This window comes from Embiotoca jacksoni, unplaced genomic scaffold, assembly GCF_022577435.1.
Source record: "Embiotoca jacksoni isolate LCO1_2020_lvr unplaced genomic scaffold, fEmbJac1.0.p SCAF_23, whole genome shotgun sequence".
NCBI lineage: Eukaryota > Metazoa > Chordata > Actinopteri > Embiotocidae > Embiotoca > Embiotoca jacksoni.
In genome coordinates this window covers 1,756,946-1,783,324 of record NW_027185374.1, presented here as the reverse complement: position 1 = coordinate 1,783,324, position 26,379 = coordinate 1,756,946, and the positions used below count along the sequence as shown (strand labels likewise).

Sequence of the window (26,379 nt, the reverse complement as noted above, 5' to 3'; positions counted from 1 at the left end):
GTTATTTTTCAGACGGTGCAGACAAAGGCCAATATAATTTTTTGCATATATAGATATAGACTTGTATAGATTTTTATACGTATATCCTCTTTTGCAATCATGAGGCAAAAACAAAGTTGCAGGACCACTGCCCTTTAAGCAAGGCTCTTGCATTCTACCAGGTGGACCAAACCACAGTTTGGAAGTCACTGCTTCAAGAGATGCCAAAGATAAGGAAGAAAAGACAGGTTAACTGTTTCCTGTAGTGAAATGTTTGTTGCCCTGATGTTAGTGATGCTTTGTTTAAGATTGCATCACTTCAAATTGGAAAATTGCTTTTATTCAATTTTGCAGTTACAATCTTATTATATATATATATATATATATATATACACACATACATACATACATACATACAGAATTTGTCCTCAGTAGGGATGTTGGAGGTATTTGGAGGAGGTTTACTCTCTGAGAATCATCTTGTGGTGATGATATGTTATTGAATATCCTCCATCTGCACAGCCAGGCTTGTCTTTTTCACTGTCCCATGAGAACTGTTGTAGTTACTCTGTCCCGATCAATCATTACGATCAGGCAACTCTTCCACTTCAGCGTTTTTTATTTCATGCAGCTTTTCACTACTGCTTCACCAATTTTTGAGTTTTTGCGTCCTGCATGTTAAAGCAAAGATAACAAAGAGGACTGGAAGTTCCTCATAATCAAAATGATTGCTTGATATGTGCCTTAAGAAGCCAACGATTACCTCTTCATTACAACAGCTTGAGCAAATGAGGATACATGACCTTACATTATTAGATTGTGATCATGCACATAATATGATTAAAGTGTAATTACTTGGTTCATCTCTGAGAATGCTCTAAATAGTTTCAATATATGCCACTCCCATCTGGCAGTCCTCTGCATGAAACAGTTGTTGGCTCATTTTGGGTGTTTACTCGCTCATCAGGCATGAATCTTGTGATTTATTTTTTTTTGCACAGTTCAGCCTCTTCCTTCTTCTCTTTTGGCTCCATGATTCATCTCTGACTCTGCACTCTGAGTGTGTAAATGCACCAGGTTTCTCCATTTTGTTTGATGTTACTTTGTGTATCTGCTGAAACAAAATGGCCCTTTTCAACAGTCTGTGGAAGTGGACACGGTCTTTGACTGAATGGCACGTTATACTGCATGTAAACAAAAGTGAGCATTTATATTCCACTCACACATACAGCAAAGGCTTAACTGTAGAATCACAAACCCCTGAACTGACATAAAGTTGTTATGTACAAATAAGGAGTTATGAGAGTTCATGATGGGACGAATGGAAACTGGAAATAAGTGTACCAATTACACTTGGATTTTATGCAGATGTGGGACTCTTGATTTCAGGTTTTGCATGATGTTACTTTGTCTGTTGCTCCTGCGAGGGAACATTATTTTCAAGGACACTTTACAGGAAAACATTTAGCATTTGAACGAACAATGCTGTCATTTCTCTGGAGAAAATCACCTTTGTTGTCAGCTAGAGAAGCTTGTGCCTGACTTGGGTTTTCAGCATCGTGGGGCAGGAATTGTTTTAGGCTGTAAGAGTTATGCTTAAAAGAAAAAACCCTTCTATTCATAGTGCTCCTCACCCCCTCTCTTGCACTTGTTCACCCCTCCTGCTGTGCCATTTTTGCACATTCATTTTTCATCAGCTTTGGTCCTGATGGAGCTTCACAGAGCGCAGTGGAAGATGTGTGAGGTCATGAAGTGTGTTTGTGTGTGTGTGTGTATTTTCTGTAATGGTGTGTCTTTATACTGCTGGTGGGAGTAGGAGCATTTGAAGGACAAACAGTGAATCATAGCCTCAGTGCAGCTGGCTTTTTGGTTACATGTGGTGCAGTGTAGCCTCTCTAATCTGTCCAGCTGAAGGGTTTCTGCTGTATTAACACACGACTCATACAGTTTATGAAACCCATTTCCCTGAAACACAGAAAGGGATTTTTACTTTTTCAATTTGGTTGCTGTTGTATTAATAAAGTATTGATTATTGAGTATTGTAGTAAATTAAACTACTCAATGCTGTTTAAATTTTAAAAATGAACTCCACTGCATTAGAGATGATAACCCTGGTCAAATTTCATCATGAGAGTAGTTTATATACTTTGGTACTATTACTGTTATTGAAGTAGAGTAAAGAAACTGAAAACTGACAGAGATAAGGGAAAACAAAATATAGATGACAAGATAAAGTGCCTCTACTTGTGGTCAAATTCCTTCAAAATGATGCTTCTATGAGCAAACCTCATTCCAAATTTAATGTGATTTATGTAAAACTATGGCAAAAAAACAAACATTTGAATACATTTCACTGGGCCAATAAAATCATGATTGACATTTTTTACTGTTTTGTTTACGCTTAGACTGAAAGCTCTCCTCAAGAAAGCATGACGGCATATGTTAAATGATGAAGTCAACAGTATTATAAGCATGAGACAGACGTGTCCAAACCCTGGTATGTCTGTAATCAAGGCTTTAAGACCGAGTTGGCATCAGAGACTTGTGGCATTAATTATCGGAGTTTTGTGTTGTTCAGGTGAAGAAGCATGTGCAGGTTTTTTTTTTCTCTTCCATAAGATTCGATATATCCTAATATGTAAGCATTAAAGCAGCTGTGTTTGAGAGACTCCTGACTCCACTGGGTAAAAGTGCCTTTGCCACAGACCCCATACTGTACATACTGTAAGTGGTATTTTGTGACGCCCACTGCTGTGTCAGGATAGTTAGAAACATACAGCACCGTGAGTCAGGTGGTCACCGCTCACTCATTTGAGGTGAATGGATTTGTTGTTTTAAACAGCAAACAACCGCTCACTTCTTTATTCACACAAGGAGCGGACGCTGTCCTCAATGACCCAAAGTAATGAGACGAGAAAAACATCACAGAGGTGATGGTTGTGTTCTGGCAAGTAAACAAGCTGCTTTTCAGACTTGATTTATGTCGCATGTCTTTTTACTGAGTCAAGACTGACTAGCACTCAGCAACACGAGAGAAAAAAAGCCAATGACTAATGTGTTCTATGAAATTCCTAACGTGTGGCTGATGAGTAAACATCAGTTATTAGCTGCAAATACACTAATCAATATTTTCATATTAATAGCGGATGACACATGACTTCCTGTAATGTCAAAGGGGTTGACTCAACCCACAGACAAATATCAGTCTTAACAGTTGCATTTTAGTGTCTTTTGGCTCAATGTTTTGGATTTTCTGGCCCTCAAATTAAGGTCAACTTTATTAATGTAACTTTAATTTAAGCGGGGAGGCCATGATATGATGGGTATAATCCATTAAAATAAATGTATTTAATAAAACTAAAATATTTCTGTACACTCTCTGAACGTTATTGTTCAGAAATGTCAATCAGCTTTTTACCTGTGCAGGTTGACGAAGAACTCTGCCTGTGACGTCTGCTTTCTCTGCAGAAATTACTTCCGCAAACATTTGGATTTAAGCAATTTTGAACACTCAATCTTCAACACTAACTTCAAGTTGGCTAGTTTGAATGATTTAAATACAACAAACTATATCTTTCAGTAATGATATTAGAATATTACATTCCAACAGTATTTCATAATATAATAATACAGTTCGGTCATAAAAACAGAACAATGCGTCATGTTGCAACACTTTTGGGAAAATATTAAAAATAACTAAAACCTAACTGTCTTTACTAATGAATTATAAATTAAAGGATTAATGTTGTGCTCATCACTGTCTTTAGTGGGATTTGAAAATAATTTAATTCATATCTCGCTGCTTGAGATGAAGTAACAGATTTCAGCTTTAAAGGGAAATGTGTGTTGTTTCTCAACAACACGTCGTATCCAAAAATCGGAGAAACTGCTCTTTATCCCCAAAGTTTAGTCAAAGAACATGTGTTGTTTAAGTGACGTATTTGACCCTGAATGTTGTTTCTGCGCCAAAACTTGGATCACACCTACACATTGATAGACCAATAATCTACAAGTAATTTGAAGCCCAAGGCCATAAAAAACAAAGTCTGGTTTAAGTGTCGAACTAATTAAAACCATGTTGATGATGTCTGACTGCGTTCCTCTTCCTCGTCATCTTCCTGTCTCACATATGACTCTGGAGCTCAAATGCTTATCGGGGCTCAGAGATACTGACGGGAGGGTCAGCAAAGAGGCTGGATTTGTTATTTCAACCCAGTTAGAGAGGCAGGCCCCTGGGGTCAAACGCTGGCCAGTGTGGTCTGATTATGATCGTGTCCTGGGGGGTCTTTCCTTCGCCCAGCCTGTTGTTGTTGTTGGGCTCCATTTGCCAAGTGTAGCAGCCGCACAGATGAAGGGGAGGGGGAGATGAAAAACAGACAAATTGTGGGAGGTGTAGAGACTCGGGGTTAAAGGGTTAGTGACGAACTGATGTAGGTAGAGGAGGTCAATCTGGCTTCATCTGTTGCCCTAAAATGGGAGCTAACAGGTGTGTCTCTGCAGCTTTAGGGTCACTAACGCCTTTGGTTTGCATTTATTTCATTCTTTCCACTCTCTCTGACACACTAGCATGCGCAGAGACACAAGGATTTGAGAGCTGGTGGTTATTTTTATCCAGCTCTTGGTTAATTTATCAAATTCTGTGTCCCTCTGTTTCTCTGCTTACATCATGTGAACTGGAAATTGAATACAGCTGACAGTCACACAGGGGGACCGATGTGATTTTCAGGGTGCAAGATGTTCTGGACCACATTATGCATCAACATGTTTGAAACCTCTTACATAATAGGCAAAACTTAAAGATTTCACACAGTTTAGATGGAAATTAATCAATTGAATCAATTATAACCTGCAAGTTTTAAAAGTATCGTGCAAGTCGTTCAGTTCTGTGACCGCTGACCATTAAAATGACCTAAATTTTAAATCCTTTTCATGATTTGCTTTAAAAAAAAATGTGTTCCGAGACCGACTGCGATTGAGTCCTTTCAATGCTTCAACTCATTAAATGTTCAGTGTGTGTAGTCATGTACGATTTTTTTGCATTTGATCTAATAACATTTGGAAAGTCTAGAAGAGCCGCATCATTGCAATATTTTATCCATATTCAAATTATCATAAAGCTAAACTGGAAGATAGCCAGCTCAGCCAGCAGAGGTTTCTGGTGCCCATAGAGCATGCCCAGTGTATATTTATCCAGCCAAAGCAGGAATGTGTCACCAGACACCAGATATACAATTTCTGTATACAGTGAAATACATAGAGATATATCTGCCGTTGATAGGCTTAATCAGCATTATGTGAACTATTTTGGCCAGCTCTTGAACGTAACAGACATTTACTCATGTGTAAAAGTGCCACACTCTAGGTTTATATTTACCCAATCCAAAACAAATCGCCAACAAAAGTGAAGTCTTCAGTTGGCTTTTTCCTCAAATCTTCATTTTTACTTAAGTTTGACTTTACAAGCCTCAAATGTGCAGCTCTAACTAAAATAATGACAAATTTAAAGAAAGTAATTTACCCTATTACCCCATTCAATGTGAACAAACCCAAAACTAATTTAAAAGCATTGTTTTACTGAATTTGAGTTATTTAATCCTGAAGAGGTAAATTGTATTTTGTCACAAATTGCCTGATGTAATTGAACTTAACTTTCAGCCGAAAAGCAGACTGAATGTGACCTTCATCCACCAGAGATAAACTAGTAGAAGAGCTGGCAGACACACCGCTGGACACATGAACGCACTAAAACATGGAGCAGGGGAGTTTTTCCATATGCAGCTTGTGCCTGTGTGTGTTTGCCAGTGAAGAGTTGACAGATTTATTGTAACGTATGCCTTCTTTCCTGATAGCCACCATAAATAAAATCACAACAAACTTGCTGTGTATATGAAGAAGTGGATGAGACAACTGGAATGAAAGGGGTTAGATGAAGAAAGGACTTTCCATATTGTTGTAAATCTATAATACATCTGAATATGACTTGTAGTAGACAGAAAAAAACAAAACTCTTTTGAAGTATCAGTGTTTCTTTAGTTTACTTCAGACTGTGCAAAGACACCCATATGCACACAGCAATGTGCACACACACAGTAGCACAGGTACTCTCAGTTTGAGCACCTGAACACAGTTAATGGATTGAGGAAACTGAGAGAGTGTTCTTCAGTGTCTTGTCAGGCTTTGATCTGTGGTATGTACTGAATGTGGGGGTCAGGGATAGTAGATTGGGGGCTGGCAGGGGTGAAGAGACATGAAGAGGGAGGGAGGGAGGGAGAGGGGTACAGACATGACACTCACACAGGCCCCAGAAACATAAAATCTGGCTGAAACATTTATTGGGATCTTGTAGCTTGTTTTAACAATGATGGGAACTGATGTGAATGTCATAAAAAAAAAAAAATTCTGTAAAACTGTAATTGTGGAACTAGATGGAAAGCCGGAGGACCATTCAAGTTTTCCAATCACTTCACTTCATTGTCTTCTGGGGAGTATGATTGTCTGTAAAACATTTATTGGCTGTTGTTATTGAGTTATTTCTCACTGAACCAGTGAGTGCAGCTTATTTTCCTTTTAGCTCCTGAAACATTTTCTGAGGAGAGGAATTTGTCTTCCTGTAGTAAGAAACACAACTTTTTACCACTTTACCATTTTACCAAAAATGCAAAGTTAAAATTAAAAAAAAATCTGCATGTTTTTACATACATGAAAGAAAGAAAAAAAATAATTCATCCATGAGGAAGACCTTCAGTTCTCTCATCTGATTTACTCTTCATCACTCCTCATTTTGGTTCTCTCTCTGCTTTCACCTCCTCTGTCTTTATCTTTCCTCCCTCCATTTCCCCCCCATGTCCTCCTCCAGCGGTGTCATCCTCCTTTCGTCTGCTCCGAGACTCTATCCACACCTCAGAGGTCGTGGGGTTAACTGTCCCAGACAAAATACGACCCCACAAAGAGTCTTTAAGCTCGTTATCTCCAGCGGCGAGTTTGCTCGTGTGCCCATATGTCCTTCTGAGAGGAATCCTAACGTGATACCAAGTGTTACTCAACTACAACACAGTCACGCAACAAGACAGCTGAACAAAAAAAAAACTTTTAGTGATGTTTGCGCAACGTTTAAAGGGCATTAGATAACTACGCTTTCCTCCCTGTGCATTTTCCGTAGAACGTCACTGCCTATAATTGTCAATATAATGCCAATAAAATGACCACGTCGGCCAGATGGATTAAATCTATGACTACTGTTTCCACTTCATCGTGATCATCCTCTGTGCCATGATGGACATTTATTGCTAGTTTCATGGCAAGATGGAAAATATTAGCCTGCTCTATCTGTTATCTGCTTATTTCTACAAGGATTTCCAAATGTATTCAGTACAATAATACCTTCTGTCGGCCACTGTTCCACTTTATCAACCCTGCCTTTAAAAGCTGTTAAAGACATTCTGATAATAACTTTGCATGAATCATAACGGAGCTACAAAATAACAGGCATCAATAACAAAACCCCAACCGTGACACTATTTTTGTATATTTAGCCTCTAAATCAATTTCGACTACTTTAGGGTCCTTCGAACTCTTCTCGAAGCCTGTTTGATAACATTATAAAGACAAGCCTGTCCGGTTTTATTGGAGTTCACCAGATCTAAACAACGGTCACCAAATCTTGTTTGGTGTCTCGTATCAGACCACTCTGAGACTTGAGATCTGTGTTTATAATTGTAATTTGCCAGCGGTGTCACCCTCTCCTATTTTCCATTAAATCCCTTCTCACCGGTCCTGTGTTTGGTTTAAAGGATATAAATCTCCTCTGCTGGCCTTTGTGGAGTGATTTAGATGACAGCAGGTTGTCTCTCTCCTGGAGCCACTGAGTGTGGCGGTGCAGCCAAGAAGCAAATGAGAGAGCCAGATAAGAGGAAATAAGAATCAAAGATAAACTGGGGATAAAAGCGAAAGCAGAAAGAGTGCTTAAGTGAGAAAATAGATAATAGGAAAACGACAAAGGAGAAAATCTCATCTTTTCTCCAGTGCTGATCCCGAAATCTGAGGCCATTGTAAATGTGGACATGCGGATGGGAAGGATTTAAAGTTTATCGAAGGCCTTTTGCTTCAACAAACTAATTACATGTTGATGTGTTTTTTTTGTTATACTCATGAAACCTTACTGCTGGAAAAGAACTGACACTTTAAGATTTTAGCTGTATGCCATGCAAACGTTAATGTTATTAAGTCAATTGGTTCATAAGCAAATTATATCTTAACTACATTATAGACTTTGCCAATATAACAAATTAAATGTAGCATGTAAAAGGAGAGGGAATACAGCTCTGTCATCCATCAGCGACCAGTTATGAAGCCTTACGTCTATGCAGTGAAAAAACAATGAAGTGAACAGGGCAGTTGACATGGTTACGTAAGACATAAACCAGAAAACAAACAAAATGACACAATCCATAAGAGTACATTTCCTGTACCTACATATTGTTGGCATTATTCTCTATTTTTTTTTATTTTTTATTTTTTTATAATTTACTATATTTTTGTCACTGTTAACAAATTCCATGAAAACATCATAACAAATTTGTCTGTCTCGCAATACTTTTTGACTTCACTACTCTGTGGCCCTCAACTCCAAGCCCATGATGGGAGAGATATTTTAAAAACGGTCACAAAGGCTCAATTATTTTCAGTTGGGAACTACATTAAATGTTGCTCCAGCAAGAATAAATAGAGAAGTTCTGGGTTATTTTTAGTCGCAAATGATGATGTGATTTGGTAATTCAATGAACATTTATAGCAGCAGAACAGTGCATACTTGAAATAAACTGAAGTGCCCATTTTTATATGCTTAACAGTCTGTCTCGGATTTATTTTTTAATAGTTTTTGGACAACATGCAGGGCAAGTCCATCTTTTCCCAGATTGACTTTATAATACAAACTGCAGCATTTATTCATGACTGAATGATGACTCAGCATGTGACCTACTGACTGACAACACTAAGCGCTTAATGGATGTGTAAACACTCAAGTCAAATTCGCTGCAGAGAGGGGAAGGATAAAAATCATTCTTTGTGAGTGTTAGCCTCTTTGATAGATGGATCAAAGATGATTGGAACAAAAATACATTAGAAAGCTGAAAAAGGCTAAAAGAGAGACTTGAGGTGTTTACTGATACTTGGTCCCTGTGGCTTCATGTACTCAAACAAATGTCAAAGTGCTATCATAAGTGTAGTCCCATTGTATACAACAGAATCAAGCAAATTTATTCTTTAAAAGAAACATGGCTGCTCAAATGTTTTCCAACAGGAAAATTAAATCAGATCATATTACACAGAAACACAGAAGGAAAAAAAAAAAGAAAAGAAAACGATCTCCTGCTGTTTTTATTCATGTTGTTGTTTTGTTATGTGACCTTTACTTTGTAGGAGGAAGTCTGTCCTTAGGTCTTTGTGGCAGATCATGCTGACCGTGCAGACATAAAAAGAAATCCTCTACTGGAAATGAAACTTCGACAGATCCTCTCTGGCGATTCATGAAAGGAAATCAGAGCTGCTCAGGCGTCACAGCAATGGACACAATTCTTAGAGATACTGGGCTGTCAATCCCAAGCACACTGTGTCAGTCCAACTAAAGGACAAAGTGGTCAAAGGGTAAACATTTGGGGGAGGTCGAGTCAGGTGTTGGGGGATCTGAGGAATTTTGGTGTAGAGGGCAAGGAATGCTGTGAATGCCAGTCATGAGGGAGACTCGGGAAGGGTGGGGTCACTGCGGGTCTGGAGGTCAGCCGATGGCTCGCACATCAACTTGGATCAGAAGTTCTGGTCGCTGGAAAATGACAAAAATGACAGGAGCATCCTTCAAGTGCAACCACTTGAACCAGAGGCTTTTATGTGTGTGAGAACACGCGTGGGTGAAAATTCTCCTCGTCTACAATAATAAGAAACTGGTCTGTTTCAAATATAGTCTCTATTTATTATGAACAATCAGAGGCCATTTAAAAAAGTGATTTTCTTGCACTGCTCCACACAGGCCACAAACATCACGGCATTCGTCATTCACAAATTGCCACAAACATTTGCGAGTTCTACGGGGTCCTTGCGTGCTTGTGCGTTGGTTTCAAGTTTGATGATAAAGAAAGAAGAAGTGATCTCATGTTACAAATTGCATCTTGCATGTTGCACATCTGCTAAAACAGGCTCTGCAATTTGGCATGTGTAATGTTCCCGGGTGGACCGAGCTTTTTCGTAACAACAACAGAACGGTACAGCGTGTACTTTAGGAACTGTATTGTTCATGACCTCACAAGGTTTTCCATCATATCTCTATTGATGTTTGCTGGCTGGGGGCACTTGGAAAATGAAAGATATGGCTGCGTTATGCTTTTGCGTCAAATTTGTTCCGAGATGCCGGATTACATCTACAACCAATCAAGGCCAACTCGCCAAGTATTTGGGTAGATCAGAGTCCAATACAAACAAATGAGATATTTTGTTCATCCAACAAATGACTGGCAGAGATAATTGTACTGAAATGTAGCTGCAAAATGAATTAACTGGACACGGCGTGGTCGCTGCAGTGGACGAGCTGTGTTTGAGATCTTTTGTGCGCCTAGATCTTTCAAATAGTATAGTCAAATGTCATGGGATGAAAGTTTCCTAAAGATGCAAATGTCCCCCTTTTTAGTTGATTCCTACAACCTCTTGAACTATTTTGATAACCTCAGCAATCTCCAATAAACACTTTCTGGTTCCAACCCTTCAAATACGAGAATTTGCAGCTTTTCTTATTCTCATCTTTGTGTTTTGGGCATTTGGTAATAAAAGTAGTCATTTTACAGTCACCTCTGAGAAACCAATGAGCATTTCTTCACTGACATTTTATAGATTAAACAATTAATCAATAAAGAAAATTATTTAAAGTTTAAATGAAAATACAAATTCTTAGTTGCAATCATAAAAGTTTATCCTGTCAGCTAAGGTTTCGGCTTACCTTAACAAGTGTCATTACTGAAGGTAATTTCCGAGATCCTACTTCAGCATGATAATCTGCATTTTAAATGGATATACAGTTTAACTTTCGAAAAGAAAAATAAATTGTCTCAGTTTCTGTCTTTTTGTCCTTTACATTGCTCACCAAGCAGCCACAACACCATGCAGGTCAGCCATCCACCTGATGACTGATTCCCCCGCACCTCTTTTAGTCTGCTCCCATTTTACTTTTCCTCATCTTTTAGTTCATCCCTCCAACCTGTTCCAAGCAGATTGTCTCCTCTGTGGTGTCATTTTTCAGGGTTTTCCTAGAGGACTTTGGGCTGCTGGGAATGGAGCCTGACTTGTCCATTAGTTATATTACCACCTCTGTGGGGAGGCTCTGGTTCCCTCTCCCCGGGCCGGGACAGACAAAAGCTCCGGCCTGCCTGCCTTTGTCCTGCTGTCAGTCGGACCTGGTCGCTGCCAGAAAAGCTCTGTCAGGGCTCCGATCCTCTGATAAGAGTGCCGTGAGCCAGGCTGTGTGTTGTTAACTTGTTAACACACTTGTCCGTAATGAAAAATGATTATAAAGATGTACTTTTTGATCGTCTTTTTAATCATCAGTTCTTCTTTGCTGTGACTACGGTGTAATTAGTGTGAATGCTTTAAGGCATAAACATCGCAGCCATATGCAAGTTTATTCTATATTTATTTATTATTCTGACTTCTTCCGTACATTTTTCGGTCACTAACTACTTCCGCGTACTTCAACTGATTTCAACCATTCAACTATCAAAACTAGTATTCAACTTTTGTTCTGCTAATTTTACTTTTTAAAATATAAAGCATTTTATGATTTTGTTTTGCCATTGAAATCAATGGAGTATGTTCAACTCCTCTAAAATTGCCTCCACTTTTAAATTGAACTCCTTCAGCATATTTTCACCTATAAACACCATTCAATCATTAAAAAGGTAACAAGCCCTTCAGCTATTAACTTGACCTTCAGTTTTTTTTCAATATTTTCTACAATATCTTTTTATTTTTTCTTTCCTGTGATAGTTTTTATTTTTTGCCCATAAATTGTTCTGCCTGATAATAGAACTATTTATGGATGTGGATGAGGTGGCAGCAGAAACACCATTTAAGGATGTAACAGAATCCAGGCAGGCTGACCATAAAACATGATGAGTCAGTTAAGATAAAGTCATTTATTTGCTGGGTTGATTATTTGAAAAATCATCGTAAAGTCTATGATGGGGAGCAGTGAAAAGCTGAAGATGAACACAGATGTTCCTGTCTCTTGGCTGTCATTGTCTTAAATGCCTTAAGAAAATGGTAAGACATTTTGGGAACTAAGTTTACTTGGGTTCTTGCTGAGAGTAGAACGAGGAGATTTGTACCACTGTGAATTTAGAGCGAGTGGAGGCGATGAGCTTAGCTTAGCATAATAACTGGAAACAAGGGTAAACCGCTGGTTCGGCACGGTGCAAAGCTCAAAAATGCTCCCGCCAACACCTCTAAAGCTCACTTATTACCGCTTTGAGTATTATTTGTCTAATCCCTACACAAACAGATGTAAAAACAACAATTTGTGGTTTTACAGGGAATTAAACAACCGTTCTGGGTGGTCAGATAAGCGGCAGTTTGCCAGGAAATGCTTACAGCAAGCAAATTGTCATTTTTACATTTCTGTCTGTGTACACATTAAACAAACAATACACAGCCTGTTAATTTGTGCGCGTTAGAAGTTTTGGTAACCGTGTGTTTGAGCTTTGGACTGTTTCCAGTCTTTATGGTAAGCTACAGAGAGCTCAGATAACCACCTCCGGGTACCATCTCCACACTGAGTGCACAAACATGAAAATGGCAACTTAAAAAGCTTCAGAGGAGCTGGTAGATCGATTTTTTTTTTTTTTTTTTTTTCCTCCTGACTGAACATTTCTGAAAAAATGTCTTTACTCAATGCATCTACTTTCTGTCTTTTTTTCCAGTCTTTGCAGGAAAATGGACAAATCTCCAGCATGACCAGCCTGAATGGACACTCAGAGGACAACACACTGGCAGAAGGTGTGTACACGTGTGTGTGTGTGTGTGTGTGTGTGTGTGTGTGTGTGTCCTGTCAGTCCCGTTTATTTACTGTGTGTGGCTGCGGGAGCTGTTCCTGTGGTCAGTGCGGTAAGTAGTGGCAATGGTTTGCATGTGTTTGTGTCTGGGATTTTGTATTGTGTCTTCAGCAGCTGCAGAAGGTAAGCTTGTTTGTGTGGGGTCAACTTTCAGCATGTGTGTGTGTGTGTGTGTGTTTCAGTGTGTGAAAAATTCTTGTCTGCAGATGTCCTCATGGCTCTGCAGGATCTACCTGATAACAAACTAATCCCTTTGTCAACATACTGGGGACACCTACGTGGCCTTCTCACTGTTGAGCCACACACTCCGACTCACACATACATACCAACATTTCTGTTTTATTCCTTAACCATTCGAGTGACTGCATGTATATGTTACCTGACACACAAACATATGCTTTGAAACTTCATACACGGTCATAGTACACAGTGTGGTGTAGTGTATAGAGGATTTACATCATAATGTGTGCGCTGATGCAGAAATATAACTTTAAATGTGTCATAAATATAAAGATATACCCGGCATTTATCATGAAATAACAACATCTAGGGGTCCACAATAAAAATAATATAATGTATTTTTGCCTCCCAATCACTTTGTACTAGAAGCTACTAAACATAGAAGTAGGCCTCAATGGTCTTTTTATCGAATGGATCAGTCAAAATATTGTTTGTAGTCGTGTGAATGATCCTCTAAAGAATTTATAAACCAGTAATCTTAGATAATCATGAATCAAAAATAAACGAGGTAAAACTTGTCTCTGCTCAATATGAACATGTGCACCAACCTGCTTTGTCCACGTCCTGCTGCACCCGTCTATCTCTTAAGCTGCGTTTGTTTATTTTCTTTGCCAATACCATCGTGTCTCCCTCGGTCTGGGAGGGCTGCAGGGGCATGTGCACCCTCCCTAAATATTTAGCAGGCCGTGACCCAGGCCCCGCACAAAGCAACCTGTGCACTTCATATTATATTATGGCCGAGGGGAAGGAGTAACCCTATACTACTTAAAACACCGAGATATGTCACATACCACTCTGTCAAATAACCTATTTAATAAGATATTTAATGAAGCGATTCTGTCCGTTCATAGGGTAACCCAATACCCTGTTCAGAGCAGAGATACAGAGTGTATGAGTTGATCTGGCACGTAGACTAGTGGAGAGTAGTTTGGTTGTTGAAATAGTTGCTTCTGTGGATGTGTACTGCCAGTTAATTAGTTATGTGGAAAGTTAGAGAACAGAAAAGAACAGGTCCACATGTTTACCCTTTCGGGAACGCTTCGAACTTGTACTCAAATAGAAGCGCCAGTTCTTTCACTTTCATGTTCACCAAACCAAGTTCTATTGTCTTTATGATCATATAAAAAAAAAAAAAAACAATAGATATGGTCTCTGTGAAAGTTTTCTGCGCATACAACAGTCTAATCTTGCATGTATAAGGGCTGGTCCACACATAAACCAGTATTTTGGAAAACAGGGTTTTTCCTCCTTTGTTTAAAAAATAAATTCTCTTTCCACATGAAAACACAAAAACACAATTGCGGTGCTGTCAAGAGCATGCCAAACCAACACAATGTCCTCGACAAACAAAAGTTTTCTCGACATTCTTCAACAACAATCACTTTATTCTCAAAGTTGTCCGAGCAACTGGAGGTCCGAGCAGGTCTAGTTCAAAACCAGAGATGTTGGTGGTGAAGTCTAAGTCGAAGAAAGTGTTGGATTATGTAGCACATGTATTTCTTAACATAAAACCTCCTGTTGGCGAACTCAGAGCCAACACTATTTTTGCCACGTCCGGCTTTGTACAAAATGTGGCCTCATGTAAACTTAGGAAATAATAACACAAACCAAAATCTCCTTGTCTACATTTCAACACTTTAACTGAGTTTCTGAAATTCTTCATCCTGGAAAAAGTTTTCAAAAAAGCCAGTTTTCAGTGACCTGAACTGCATTTACTTTTGGACAAAAGAAAAAAAAAAACACATTTTCAAAAAATACCTGTGTACATGTTGACTCGGTCTAAAAGTCTGCAAAGTTGTTGCTGGACATTTTAATTTGATTTAATTTCCATTTGCCCTTCCATCATACTTTTTATCCTATCTCACAACATTTGGCGTGGCTTTACCCCTCCATTTTAAAAGCACTGGAGTCCATTCTGCATTTGTACTCTACTTATTCTTCTCCTCCTATCGACCTAAAGACCGTCTGACATGCCCTCATACCACCGAGCGCTCTCAGCAGCAGGACTAAAAACAGGACACAAACAACAGAAAACTTCAAAAATTGTCAAGGACCTTCAAGAGTTCAGATAAAAAAAAGAGTGCAGGGGAGTGAAAAGAAAGGACGTACATAATGAGCAGAGAGAGAAGATAGGAGGAGAGAAAAGTATGGAGGGCTTTCACATCCCGCTGCGGTTCCTCTTATACAGCCTGATAAACACAGCAATGCATTGTGGGAGACAGGAAGAGAGGAATAATCTCTCTGATAACAACAAAAAACAACAAAAGACTGGCTGCAGATCAAAAGACTGACAGATACACTAACACACAACCATAATCTCTCTCTATCAGGTATAGCAGTGTTTACAGTTTGAGGGCCAGCCCAGATGGGAAACTCCACTCCCCAAACACATCACACTCATACTCCACCCGGCTAACTCGACAAACATGTTTGAGATAGGTGGAGACACCAATAACTCACTCAATGTGTTAAAAAAAAAAAAAAAAAAACATCCCTGTTTTTTTCTGTGCCCATTTCTGATGAAAACTGATATTGAACTGATATTGACATTTATGGGAATTTTAGTGGCTGATTAAATTATTCTAAATTTACTGGGACAGTGAGAATGTACAAAAAGAAATAAATATGTAGATATGATGCAGTAAAAAAATATTTATTCTGTCATCTATCAAGGAATGTTTAATCAATTTACTGAAAGTATTTGTTTGAATTGGTATTAAAGGATAAAAATGGTCTGGAGTTTCATTTTCCAGTGCGTTTGTCAGTAGCCAACCCCTTTGTGAATAGAAACGCTGAATCTGCTGGTTCATATGAGGTGACTGTGCCAAGCGAAGGAGATGAAGAGACAGTTTTATTCTGGCTTTGAGGAATCCTAATAAGGAGGTAGAAATAATTAATTTAATTAGGAATAAAGCGGTGCATGAAAAGCTCAATCCAACTTAAAAGTTGCTTGTTTTTGTTGTTACTTGGTATTCATCCATGTTAAGATTTCTAGATTTCATCTTTGGAGGCCTTCAGTTTCACGGAGAAAAATGTGATAATAAATTGCCTCAAATAATGTTTGAAAATCCTTCATCAAGTCTGTCCAAGCACGAGGCTGGAGGTTTTGTAATGCAGGTTTTACAAGAAGTCACCAGGTAGACGGAAAGGAACTGAATAAATATTACATGAAAGCAGAGTTTTTGGGAGGCACTCAAAAATGTTTTATTGCTAAAAGAAAAAAAAGGGGAGAGTCAAGTAGAAAGCTGGAGGGGAGTAAAAATAAGTACAAAGAGAGGGAAAGACGATGACTTCATTTATGAATGATGCGTCCACCGATTGCGTCATTCTAGCATCAATGCCGTGGCATCATTCCCTCAAATTGAATCAAAATGAATCAAATTATTTCTTCAGTTTTTGTCAAATTAAAAGCAGTCTCTATTTTCTTTTAGTGCAAACCAGTAAATAATGCTGATTTTTCTATGTTGATTACATTAGTAACAGTACAAATTTGTGTAGTCAAGGTAGATGTGCATATAAGCCTGCATGTGTGTTTGTGTTGCTAGAGTTTCAGGGGTGTGGGTCCACGGGCTGTAGTGGGAGCCCAAAGAGTGACATCAAAGCTGATGTAATGCACTGGCCAGAGCGATGACGGACCCTCCCAGATGGCTCGTAGGCTCCAAAAGAGAGCAGATTTCTGGAAAAAGGCTTGAGAGGGAGAAAACGCTGACTGTGTGAATGTGTTCATACAAGTTTGTGTTTGTGTGGGGTACATGGACACCCGTCACAAGTCAAATACTGCATCTGTTTTTTTTCAATCCCACTCTGGGGACTAGATGGGTGCGGTTAACCACATAAAATCAATTCCTTATATTTATTCATTAAAGTGTGCAAACAAATCAGTGTAGGAGGTTGAAAGTCATCAATCAGGTGATGAATCCTACAAACATTCATGACATACGACGAAGCTTGTAATACACCCGTCAGTCCACTAGAGGATAGCGTGTCGGTGTTTTGCCTCGTATTGGCGTGAAGAGTGTACACGCATGGTATGACCAGGGTTGAAGAGGGAGGTTATGTGAGGTGCTAAGATAAAGTCTGAGTAAGGAGGTGGTAGAAGGTGGTTGAAACTTTCCACGTGGGGAACATAACTGTAATTACGTAGAATTACTTATTTTAACCTAAACAATGACCTGTTCCTAACCCTATCCAAGTAGTTCTGGTTCATAGACCTTGTGAAATTGCAACAGTGACATGTAACACACAAAAAAGTGTCTCTCCTGAACTAAACCACGACGTTTTTGGTGCCCAAACCGAAGGCACCTTATTTTTAATGCCTAGGCAAGGCAAAACGTGACACTGACATGGTAACGCCTAATGGACTGAAAGGTGGACTAAATACTTGGCGTAATATCAGGTTTTATGGAACTTTAATCAAACAAAATTGTAAAATAATCTCTTTTAATGTAATTTCGCAGAAAAAATGTAATAGAATAAGCAGATTTTAGCTCCTCCGTGTTTAAAGCTTCTCCCGATCTGATTTTGTTATAGGCTGAATTGCTTTGGGCTTTTAAAGTGTCGCAAGTTGAAATGAAGAGCTGTGCTCATTTTGACACTTTGTAGACTAAACTTTTTTTTTTAAATTAATTTATTAAACAAAAAGTAGTGGATATATTCATCGATTATGACATGAAGTTGTAATCATAACCCAACTTTGTAAAGAGTGTCAAACTGCGACATACCGTGGCGGTCCAAGTGTGTCAAAAACTAAGATGGATTTTTTTTAAAATGCTGTAGGTCCCATGTTTGTTATAAATTCGCAGAAATAATTCACTCGTGTCTCGGTCTGCTTCTTTTTTGGTTGCAGGTGTAAACTTTCTCAAGGTGAATATATTACAGTTTGTGTGAACTCTTAAGCGTGCGTGCGTGCAGTTTATGTGTGGCCATGATTTCATTCCAGGATGGACTTACTTAGGCTCGACTCGGGGGACATACGTAGTCGTGTTGCCAAAATATTTCATCATGCCTGTGGAAGGGACCTCTCCCTTCACTTAAGCTCTGTCTGATCACTGCCAATAACGCTTCAAGCTAACACAATCCAGCCGCTGGATCGTTCCTCTTGGATTTCTGCCTATACTCCTTTTACATTCCAGCTGACAAGACTCATTATGGTTGACACTTCTGGTTCTTGTGCATCTTTTTCTACTGTCCTTACACTGCTGGAGGGAAACTAGTGTCCTTGATGTGTATTGTTGGTGTGTGCGGATGACTATCTATTAACTGGCTGTGAGATATCAGAATGATTTCTCTCCCCTCAGAGAAAGGAAGACATCCCTGAGGGACATGTTAGGGAGGCAGAGTTTGAGACTGGAGTGCTTGAAAGCCCTTCAGTCCCTGATGATCCATCATTGTCCAGTTAGAACTGCAATTATGTTCATCTATGCAGCATGTTTTATTTAGTCATTTATTATGAAGTGGGTGCTTTAAGGACACACTTCAGGGCTGGAGATGATAAAAGAACTCTATTAGAAAGCTGCTATTTGTCAGCTGCTGTCTCATCCTCTGCACTAATCAGACAGGAGGCTTTTTTTTTCAGACAGTTTTCAGTGCTGCTGGCAAAGGAACAACCTGAACAACATTTCAGCTGTTGAAGACAACAAACTTTTGGGGAGCAACAGAAGCCTTTATGGCAACAGCTGGTTATCACAGGAAATAATTATTTAAATAAAAACCAACAATTTCAACAAGACATGACAAGCTTTCTTATACACTAGTCCAAGGCCAGCCAGGCATCCTTTTTGCCTTTAATTTCACAAACCTCCCACCAACATCTAAAAGCCAGTCTGAGTTTACTTTTGCACCTCTTGAACAGTCACTCTTTTTCTCTTTGCGCCTTTTTCTATCAACATCCTCTTCAGTGTAGCCAGCGTCTTCTTATAGTTTGCCAAAGAGCCACGCTCCATTAAAGTGCATTTATACAAGAAAACAAAAGGTCGGGACCACTGGACATATCAAATTAAATGTTTTTCCAAATCCACCAGATTCAAAACACAAATCTAAAAGTTTAAAAGCCAAACCAAATCATTTGAAATAACTAAATTAGCCAGGTCAGCACTATTCAGATGATAGTTGTCGGTGCGCGGGGCCTAAAAGTACTGTCATAAAGTCAAACTCGTAGTGGGCTCCCACAAGGACTCCCAGACCCCCCAGGACCTACTCGTCTCCGCAGGATCTCCTCTCTCATCTTTCCCGGCATCAGGGAACCTAATCTCCCTCCTCAACTCCTAACCTCCCCCAGGCACATGGAGGATTGAGAGAATGGACCAAGAATGTGGTTGACCCCTCCTTCTCCTCTTTAATAGCGTTATGGCCCCTGTTACAAAGCAGCCAGTATCTATATATTATAACAGGTGATTTTTACCTTGCAATTAATTACAAAATCTTCTTTAAAGAGGTGCCAAGAATGTGTCAGTGAGGTGAGGTTTTCACTCCAATGCAAAAATTAAGTGTAATCTTCTACAGGATACTTGATACTTCAGCAATCTGCTTTTTGTCCACATTGACTTAAGTTACCAACATTTGTTTTAAGAAAAGGTCCCAGAACAACTCAAATTGTTGTGGAAACAAGTGGAATTATGTCACTGCTCAGCCTTTCAGGAAAATTTGATTTTAAACACTCAGTTGAGCTTAAATGGCGTGTCAACATGAGCATTTTGTGAGTGTATATCAAGCACAAGCTAACGGATTTCTGCCAAACTGTAATGTTAAGCAGAGATGTGTAGACTGAAGTGAGGAAAAAGGGAAAAGCAGCCAGGAAGAACATGGAAAAGCAATTTTAGTTTTCCTGAACAGCAGATGAAGAACAAGAACATGTTTTTTTTTTTTTTTTACTGGCATCTCCACACAAATTGGTACAAAGCTTCGACCTAGATTTAGTTTCAGTGCACTCAATTGAAATTTATATTCGTGTGGATCAAAACCCACCTCAAAGATTACAATCTTGTTGAACTGCCTTTCTTACTGATATGTGACGAAAAGAGTTCATTCATCTCTACTCATTTGTAAATGCTAACCAGGCCCTGAGGCCTCTTTCCAATCTCCAAGAGCAGCTCCTCAGATCTCCACTTCCCCACTTATACATTCCAGTATTGGAAGACAAGATGATGCATCACAACAACTGGAATGCCAAATTGCTGGTGTAGATATTTCAGGAATGCAGAAAAAAGTGGAAGACATGTATAACAGATGGTATATGGTGGCTAAACATACTCCTCTGGATGAAATGCTGCCCTTGACCCGATCCTTTTTAGTCGTAGGTTGAAGGCCTGGAAATAGACTGCAAAGAAGACCAACAGTAATGGACGCAAACGTGCTTGATCTCTTGATTTTAGCCAGTTTCTTGCAAGACAATATTCAATGAACTGGGACCAACACCTCCTCTCTCAATGCTGAAAGCTGTAAACGTGATCCTTCATTGTTTTACAGCAAAAAGATATAAAAAACTGAGACGTCACAGCCATAGTGTTTGTCTTGTCACGCTACATCACGTAATGTACGGAATGTTTTCTGGACAGACTGTACGAGTACAGAATGAGTGTAACTCAAGGAAATCGGTAAAAGGAAGAGGAAATGGTGATGTCAAGAAATGACTGCGTTTCCTGTCCGACATTCTTATCCATCCCTCCGGCCCACACACAAACCAAGAGGAGTGGTGGGACGGGGCCTCGAGAGGATAGAGGAGACCGAGGGGAAAGTAGTGGAGAAGGATTAAAGAGGATTGAAGTGTGGATTCAGGAAATAAACGACAGTGTGAAAGGAGCAAAAAATAATTAAAAAAAAAAAATGGAGAAGAAAGGGAAGTTACTGAATGACAAATCTCTCTGATCTCTGGCAGTTTCACACACTCGCTACCCTCGTTTCCCTTTCCTCCAAATATTTCAACATCATTCTATTCAGTTCTTGGAAGAGCAAGGGGCGGTTTCTTCTTTGCTGTCCAATGATGTCATTCACTTCTTTAATGGCCACAAAAAGCCCCTCCGCCCTGAACCCCTCCGCCCGCCCGCCCCGACCAGGCAAGACCCCTCCTCAAACATTCTTCAACTCCAGCACGTTTTCTGATTAATCAACATCCATGGGTGTCACCTCCACAGACTTGGCACTGTGTTGTCAAGACTTCCCAGCAGTTTAAATACACTTGGTTTTTATTTACTGTCGTTTTTGGATAAATTTTAATCAAATGAGTATTTTTCTAATAAAACAAAAGGCAAAGAAAATATTACTTTATGTACATTTAAACAAAGTTCAAACGTAGATCATTGAAAACTATGGCTTCTCCCCTTGAATTTAGAGCTGAGGCACCTAATCAATTCATCAATAAGGTAAAAAACAGAAAACTGAAGGCAACTACTTGATAACAGATTATTAATTTAAAAACAAAGCAGACGTTTAAAAAAGAAAATTATGTTTCAGGTTCTCATATGAACATTTTATGGTTTTCTTGGTCCCTTATGATAGTACACGATAAATATATTTGGATTTTGAACTGATAGACAAAAAAAAAGGCATGTTTTTTTTGTTTTTATTTTTCCAATTTTCTAACTTTCTTCTGACCAAATTAGAAAAGTGCTGTGGGTTCCAGCAGTGTCTGGCTGCCGATCATTAATTTGTACTGACGGGGCCACCACAGCTCTATAATCTTCAAGATTAATCAAATTATCACCGAGACCAAAAAGGGATCAGAGAAGAAATACCATCATGGGAGTTTGGATAGTTACGGCACACTAGTGGCTTTTATTCAGCGTTCTTTTCTTCACAGCAAAGAAATCATGTATTATCCATTGTGAAGATGTGGTACTGTGGGATATGTTTTGGCATAAATCGGGCCAAGGCCACATATAGACATACTTTGTCACGGGATAAATTCAGAGTGGTGTCTTTGTACCAAGAACAAACCGAATGGCTTCTTCCCCTCATTGTCTGCTGTATTTCCCAAACTGTGTGATCTAAATCAAAATGTCTCAGTATGTATGGAAGTCCAGGAATGTGACTGATGTGGATGAGTCACATGACGGAAGTTGGGAGGTTAAAAGGAAGATGTGGAAGGCACTCTCTGAATTCCCTTCAGCCTGACTCACTGTCCACTTAGCACAATCTACTGTCAGTGGTCATCATGAAGCACAGCACACATAGTAAAATACCTGTTAGATGAGTCAGTGCAAAAACAGATGAATGAAATGTTCAGTAAATGACTCATCAGGCGTTTATGAAATGGCCTTAGGTTCTCACGCTGAACTTGCCGTTACATATGAATGTGCAGATTAATTACAATTATACACTTATGACCTAGAACCTAACTGAATTACATAGATTAGACATTGGACTACAATTTACAGGTAAGTAATCTGAAGGTTCATAATCTCAGGAAGTGGTGTTGGATTAAGAGAAACTATGATGATTGGTCTTGCCCGTGTGTTGTCTGATCCTTGGTTGTCTTGTCCTTGCCTGATTTGATATTAAATGAGCATGTTGAGTTGTATATTTGAAATTCAGTAATTCAATTAATCTCTCAAGAACACATCAAACCTATCATACATGCTGACTTTTTATACTTGCAATAACCTGGACTGACTCTTCAGTCGTCTAGCACCTGGAGATGACACTATGCTGAATCACTTGTTTTCAATAAAGTCCCTCTGTGAATCCGCATTTTAAATCTCCAAATACACACTTTTTTGGGGGGAGAGGGCTGCTTACAGACGGTACTTGATTACTGCTGTTATCATCCATTTGGGAGCCTTCTGGATGGAATTCACACATTCCTGCGGGACAATGCTGAAGTGTGACATCTGATTATGCTGGTATTTACCTGAGGATTTATCTGCATTCCTCCTAGTCCCCCCCCCCCCCCCCCCCCCCCCCCGCAGACAAAAGCTGAATTAAATGTGTCTGTATTGGAGCAATTGAGAGGGGCCTATTAACATCCACAGGGGGGCAGGCGGCAACTCGATGGCACCCCTGTTCAAGACTTGGGTTTGTGATCTTGGTTTGAACTTTGCCTTGATATGTCTGGGCAACATATAGTGAGCTAACTTTTACTGTTTTATGTTTTTTTCTTTAAAGAATCAGATTTTAGAGGCAACAAAGTTAAACAAAAATATTTTCATCGGGGAGTTAGTTACCATATAAAGTCCTAAAATTCCCTCTGCATGACATGAGCCATGAGTTACAAGGGAGAACCTGATTGCCTCCTGAAAAAGGGGTGCGAGAGTGGAGGGTATAGGAGGGCTTGGGTGGTTTCCAGATCCTTTTTAGTAAAAAAAAAAAACTATTATGGGTACACATGGGTATTAAGGCCAGAGATGGAGACTATAGAGTCCCCCCCCATCCCCCTCCAAGGACATAAATCTGAGTCTACATGACAGTATGGACAGGATTAGGGTTATGTGTGCGTGTGGAGGGGGGTGGTTGTATGTATGCATGTACAATAGTTTCACATTTTTTTGGAAAACAAACGATTCGTTGAAGGATCACATGATGTGGTTCAGTCATCCAGGGTGGACGCTGAGGTCTGACGGAGTGTGAGTGGATAACGGAGGAGGAGGAGGAGGAGGAGGAGTAGTTGGTGGTGGGTGGGTGGGTGGGTGGTGGGCGGGCTGGGGGGTTCATTCAGAACAGCTGAAGAAAGGCGAGGAAGGTGGGTGGAAGAGGGAGGCAGGGGTGGTCCTAACATGACATGTGTGTCAGTCTGTTGAAATGTGTGTGGAGAGCTCTTTTCTGTTCATACTGACTGAGAAGCACTGCAAGAGAGGGAGAGAGCGAGACACAGCTTCTACCCTCAGAGTTTAGTAGTCAAGACGGAGCTGAGCGAAAGAAGCCACTCAAAGATTTTACTGAGTGTGCAGTGAAGTGAAGGAAAAACAATACTAAAAGACCGAGTAGCATTTATTTTAAAGAATATTTTTTAATCATTTAAGTATTTTTTTGTATCTTTCTTTGTTTTTTGTAATTTTTTGGAGAAAGGATTTTTGGACTTCCACCAATGCTTGGAACAATTACTTTAACAGGTAAGAACAATGAGTCAGAGAAACCTTTTGATAACTTTTTAACATTTGATTTTGAACTCATTACAAGATTAATTCATTTCTGGGAAAAAAAAAAAAGTTTTAAGTTGTGGCTGCTGTTTACTGTGCTTGCACCAAACAATATTTAAACTTGATATTTGACCTGTTTTATTGTTTTGCTTTTTGTTACTTATTTAAGATATAAGAAGCAAGTGTGTTTTTCCTTGTATAACCAAAGGCATTGTTGTCCTGAGGGTGTGGTTAGTGAGCCTTGTGGTTTGTAGATGTCCCGGCACGGATGAGTGGTTTCAGTGGGAGATGGGTTTTCTTTGACCACTGTAGAGCCTCAGTGTGTAAAAAGTAAAACAATCCTGAACTGCTTCAGTCAATCATATTAACAAATTTTAACTCAAGCACTGAGTCACTGCTGTCTTTGGCCTAAACCAACCGCTGAGTGCCCTGAACTCAAAGTGTACATCCCATACAGCCACCAAACTTCATGATGGGAAAAGAATTCGCAGAGAGACAGCTGCCATATAGAAATATATGAAGACGCATTCACAGACATATGTTCAAACACTGCTTTTAACTCATGTCACCAACTGAGCCTGCTCCCTGCATCCCATCATGTGAAGTATTTCGTTAGATTAGAGTGGGATCCTAATTCCCAGTGGGGCTTAGGTTTGCCACAGAGGATAGGGTTGGAGGAGAGAGAGGCGTATGGAATTAATTACATGCCAAAACTGATTCTTCTTCTGGCCTTGTAACTGGGAGTGATAGTTTAGATGGAGCAGGGCAGGAATGTTTTGTTTCATGTTGACCTCAGGTTTTGGTTTTGATAAATAAATGTAATGTCCCAGACATTATCATTATTAAAAATAAAAAAGAATAATTATGTTTTCTGTGATGTGCTGCTGGCTAATTCAGCGTACATCAGGATCTGAATTAGATAAGAGAAAGGCAAATGGTGCAACAATGGGTGTAACTGCTGAAAAGTCCCCCGGAGCCACAGAGACACTTTGACCACACCTTTGATACAGAGAGGGGGTGCAAAGAAGAGTCTGTTAGTCTCCTCTCTGTTGGGGGGGAGGGTACCGAGGGAGGGGGGGGGGGGTCGCCTTGCCCTGTTTTTAACTGACGTCTTTTGTTTAAAGGTTTATGATCCAGACTATAGTAATTATAAGGATTTGCATATATTTGGCCAAGTTTGCACATATGTGTAGAAATAATAGCTGCCATTCAGCCTCCCAACTGCCCCCCACCCCCTCCCCTTTTTTTTTTTTTTTTTTTTTTTTTTTTTTTTTTGTATACACACCATCCCAAAGTAGTGCTGAACATTTATCTGATCTCACTGGAGACTGGGAGTAGATGTACAACAATCTGTTTGGAGCTGTATAGTGATGATATTTAATATGAGAGCCTCGCCTTACCTCATGCTCTTACCCTCGCACATAAACAAAGCCTGTCTCCCTCCAGCAGAGAGAAGCATTTCAGCTATGAATGTGTGTGTCCGTGATATGTGACACCCTCTAAAACGAGTTAAGGCTGCAGCCCTTTGGCCGAACACCCCCACCACACCCCTCACCACTGTCCCTTCATCTCTTAACTGTCCCCTCCTCACCCCCTGCAGCCAGCTCACCCCTCACACACTCACATTCTTTCTGGTACAGTCGTTACTCAAAACACCCTCCTACACAAATCTTTACTCCTTCTCCTCCTCCCGCAAAATCAGTCGAGGGATGTTAACAGTTGTGTGTCTGGAAGAAAGAAAAAAAAAAAAGTTGGGCCGGAAAACAAAGATCAAAAAGACAGGAGAGATGCCAGTAGTCTGTTAAATCAACAGGGTTCCTGTTTTATTGTCCATGAAGATACACATGGTCGTGGCTGGGATGGCTTACTAACAGTCTGACCCCTCCCACACACACACACACACACACACACACACACACACACTTTACTCAAAAAGGCTTCACCATCACAGAACTTCATTGAAAACTGTGCAGAGGAAGTGGTGTAACCACTGAAAAGGA

At 39.7% G+C, this 26,379-nt stretch overlaps 1 protein-coding gene across 2 annotated transcripts in view; it reads left to right on the top strand.

Annotated features, from left to right (window-relative positions):
• The window catches only part of akap12b (A kinase (PRKA) anchor protein 12b), a 43,697-nt gene that overhangs the window by 7,657 nt on the left and 9,661 nt on the right, over positions 1-26,379 (top strand). The window contains exon 2 of one of the 2 annotated variants that reach the window (XM_069158196.1): positions 12,939-13,014. In XM_069158196.1, the coding sequence (XP_069014297.1) occupies positions 12,939-13,014 (76 nt within the window). Of the gene's footprint in view, positions 1-12,938; positions 13,015-24,080; positions 24,353-26,379 lie in introns of those variants that run through there. The other variant, XM_069158197.1, reaches the window with a different exon arrangement.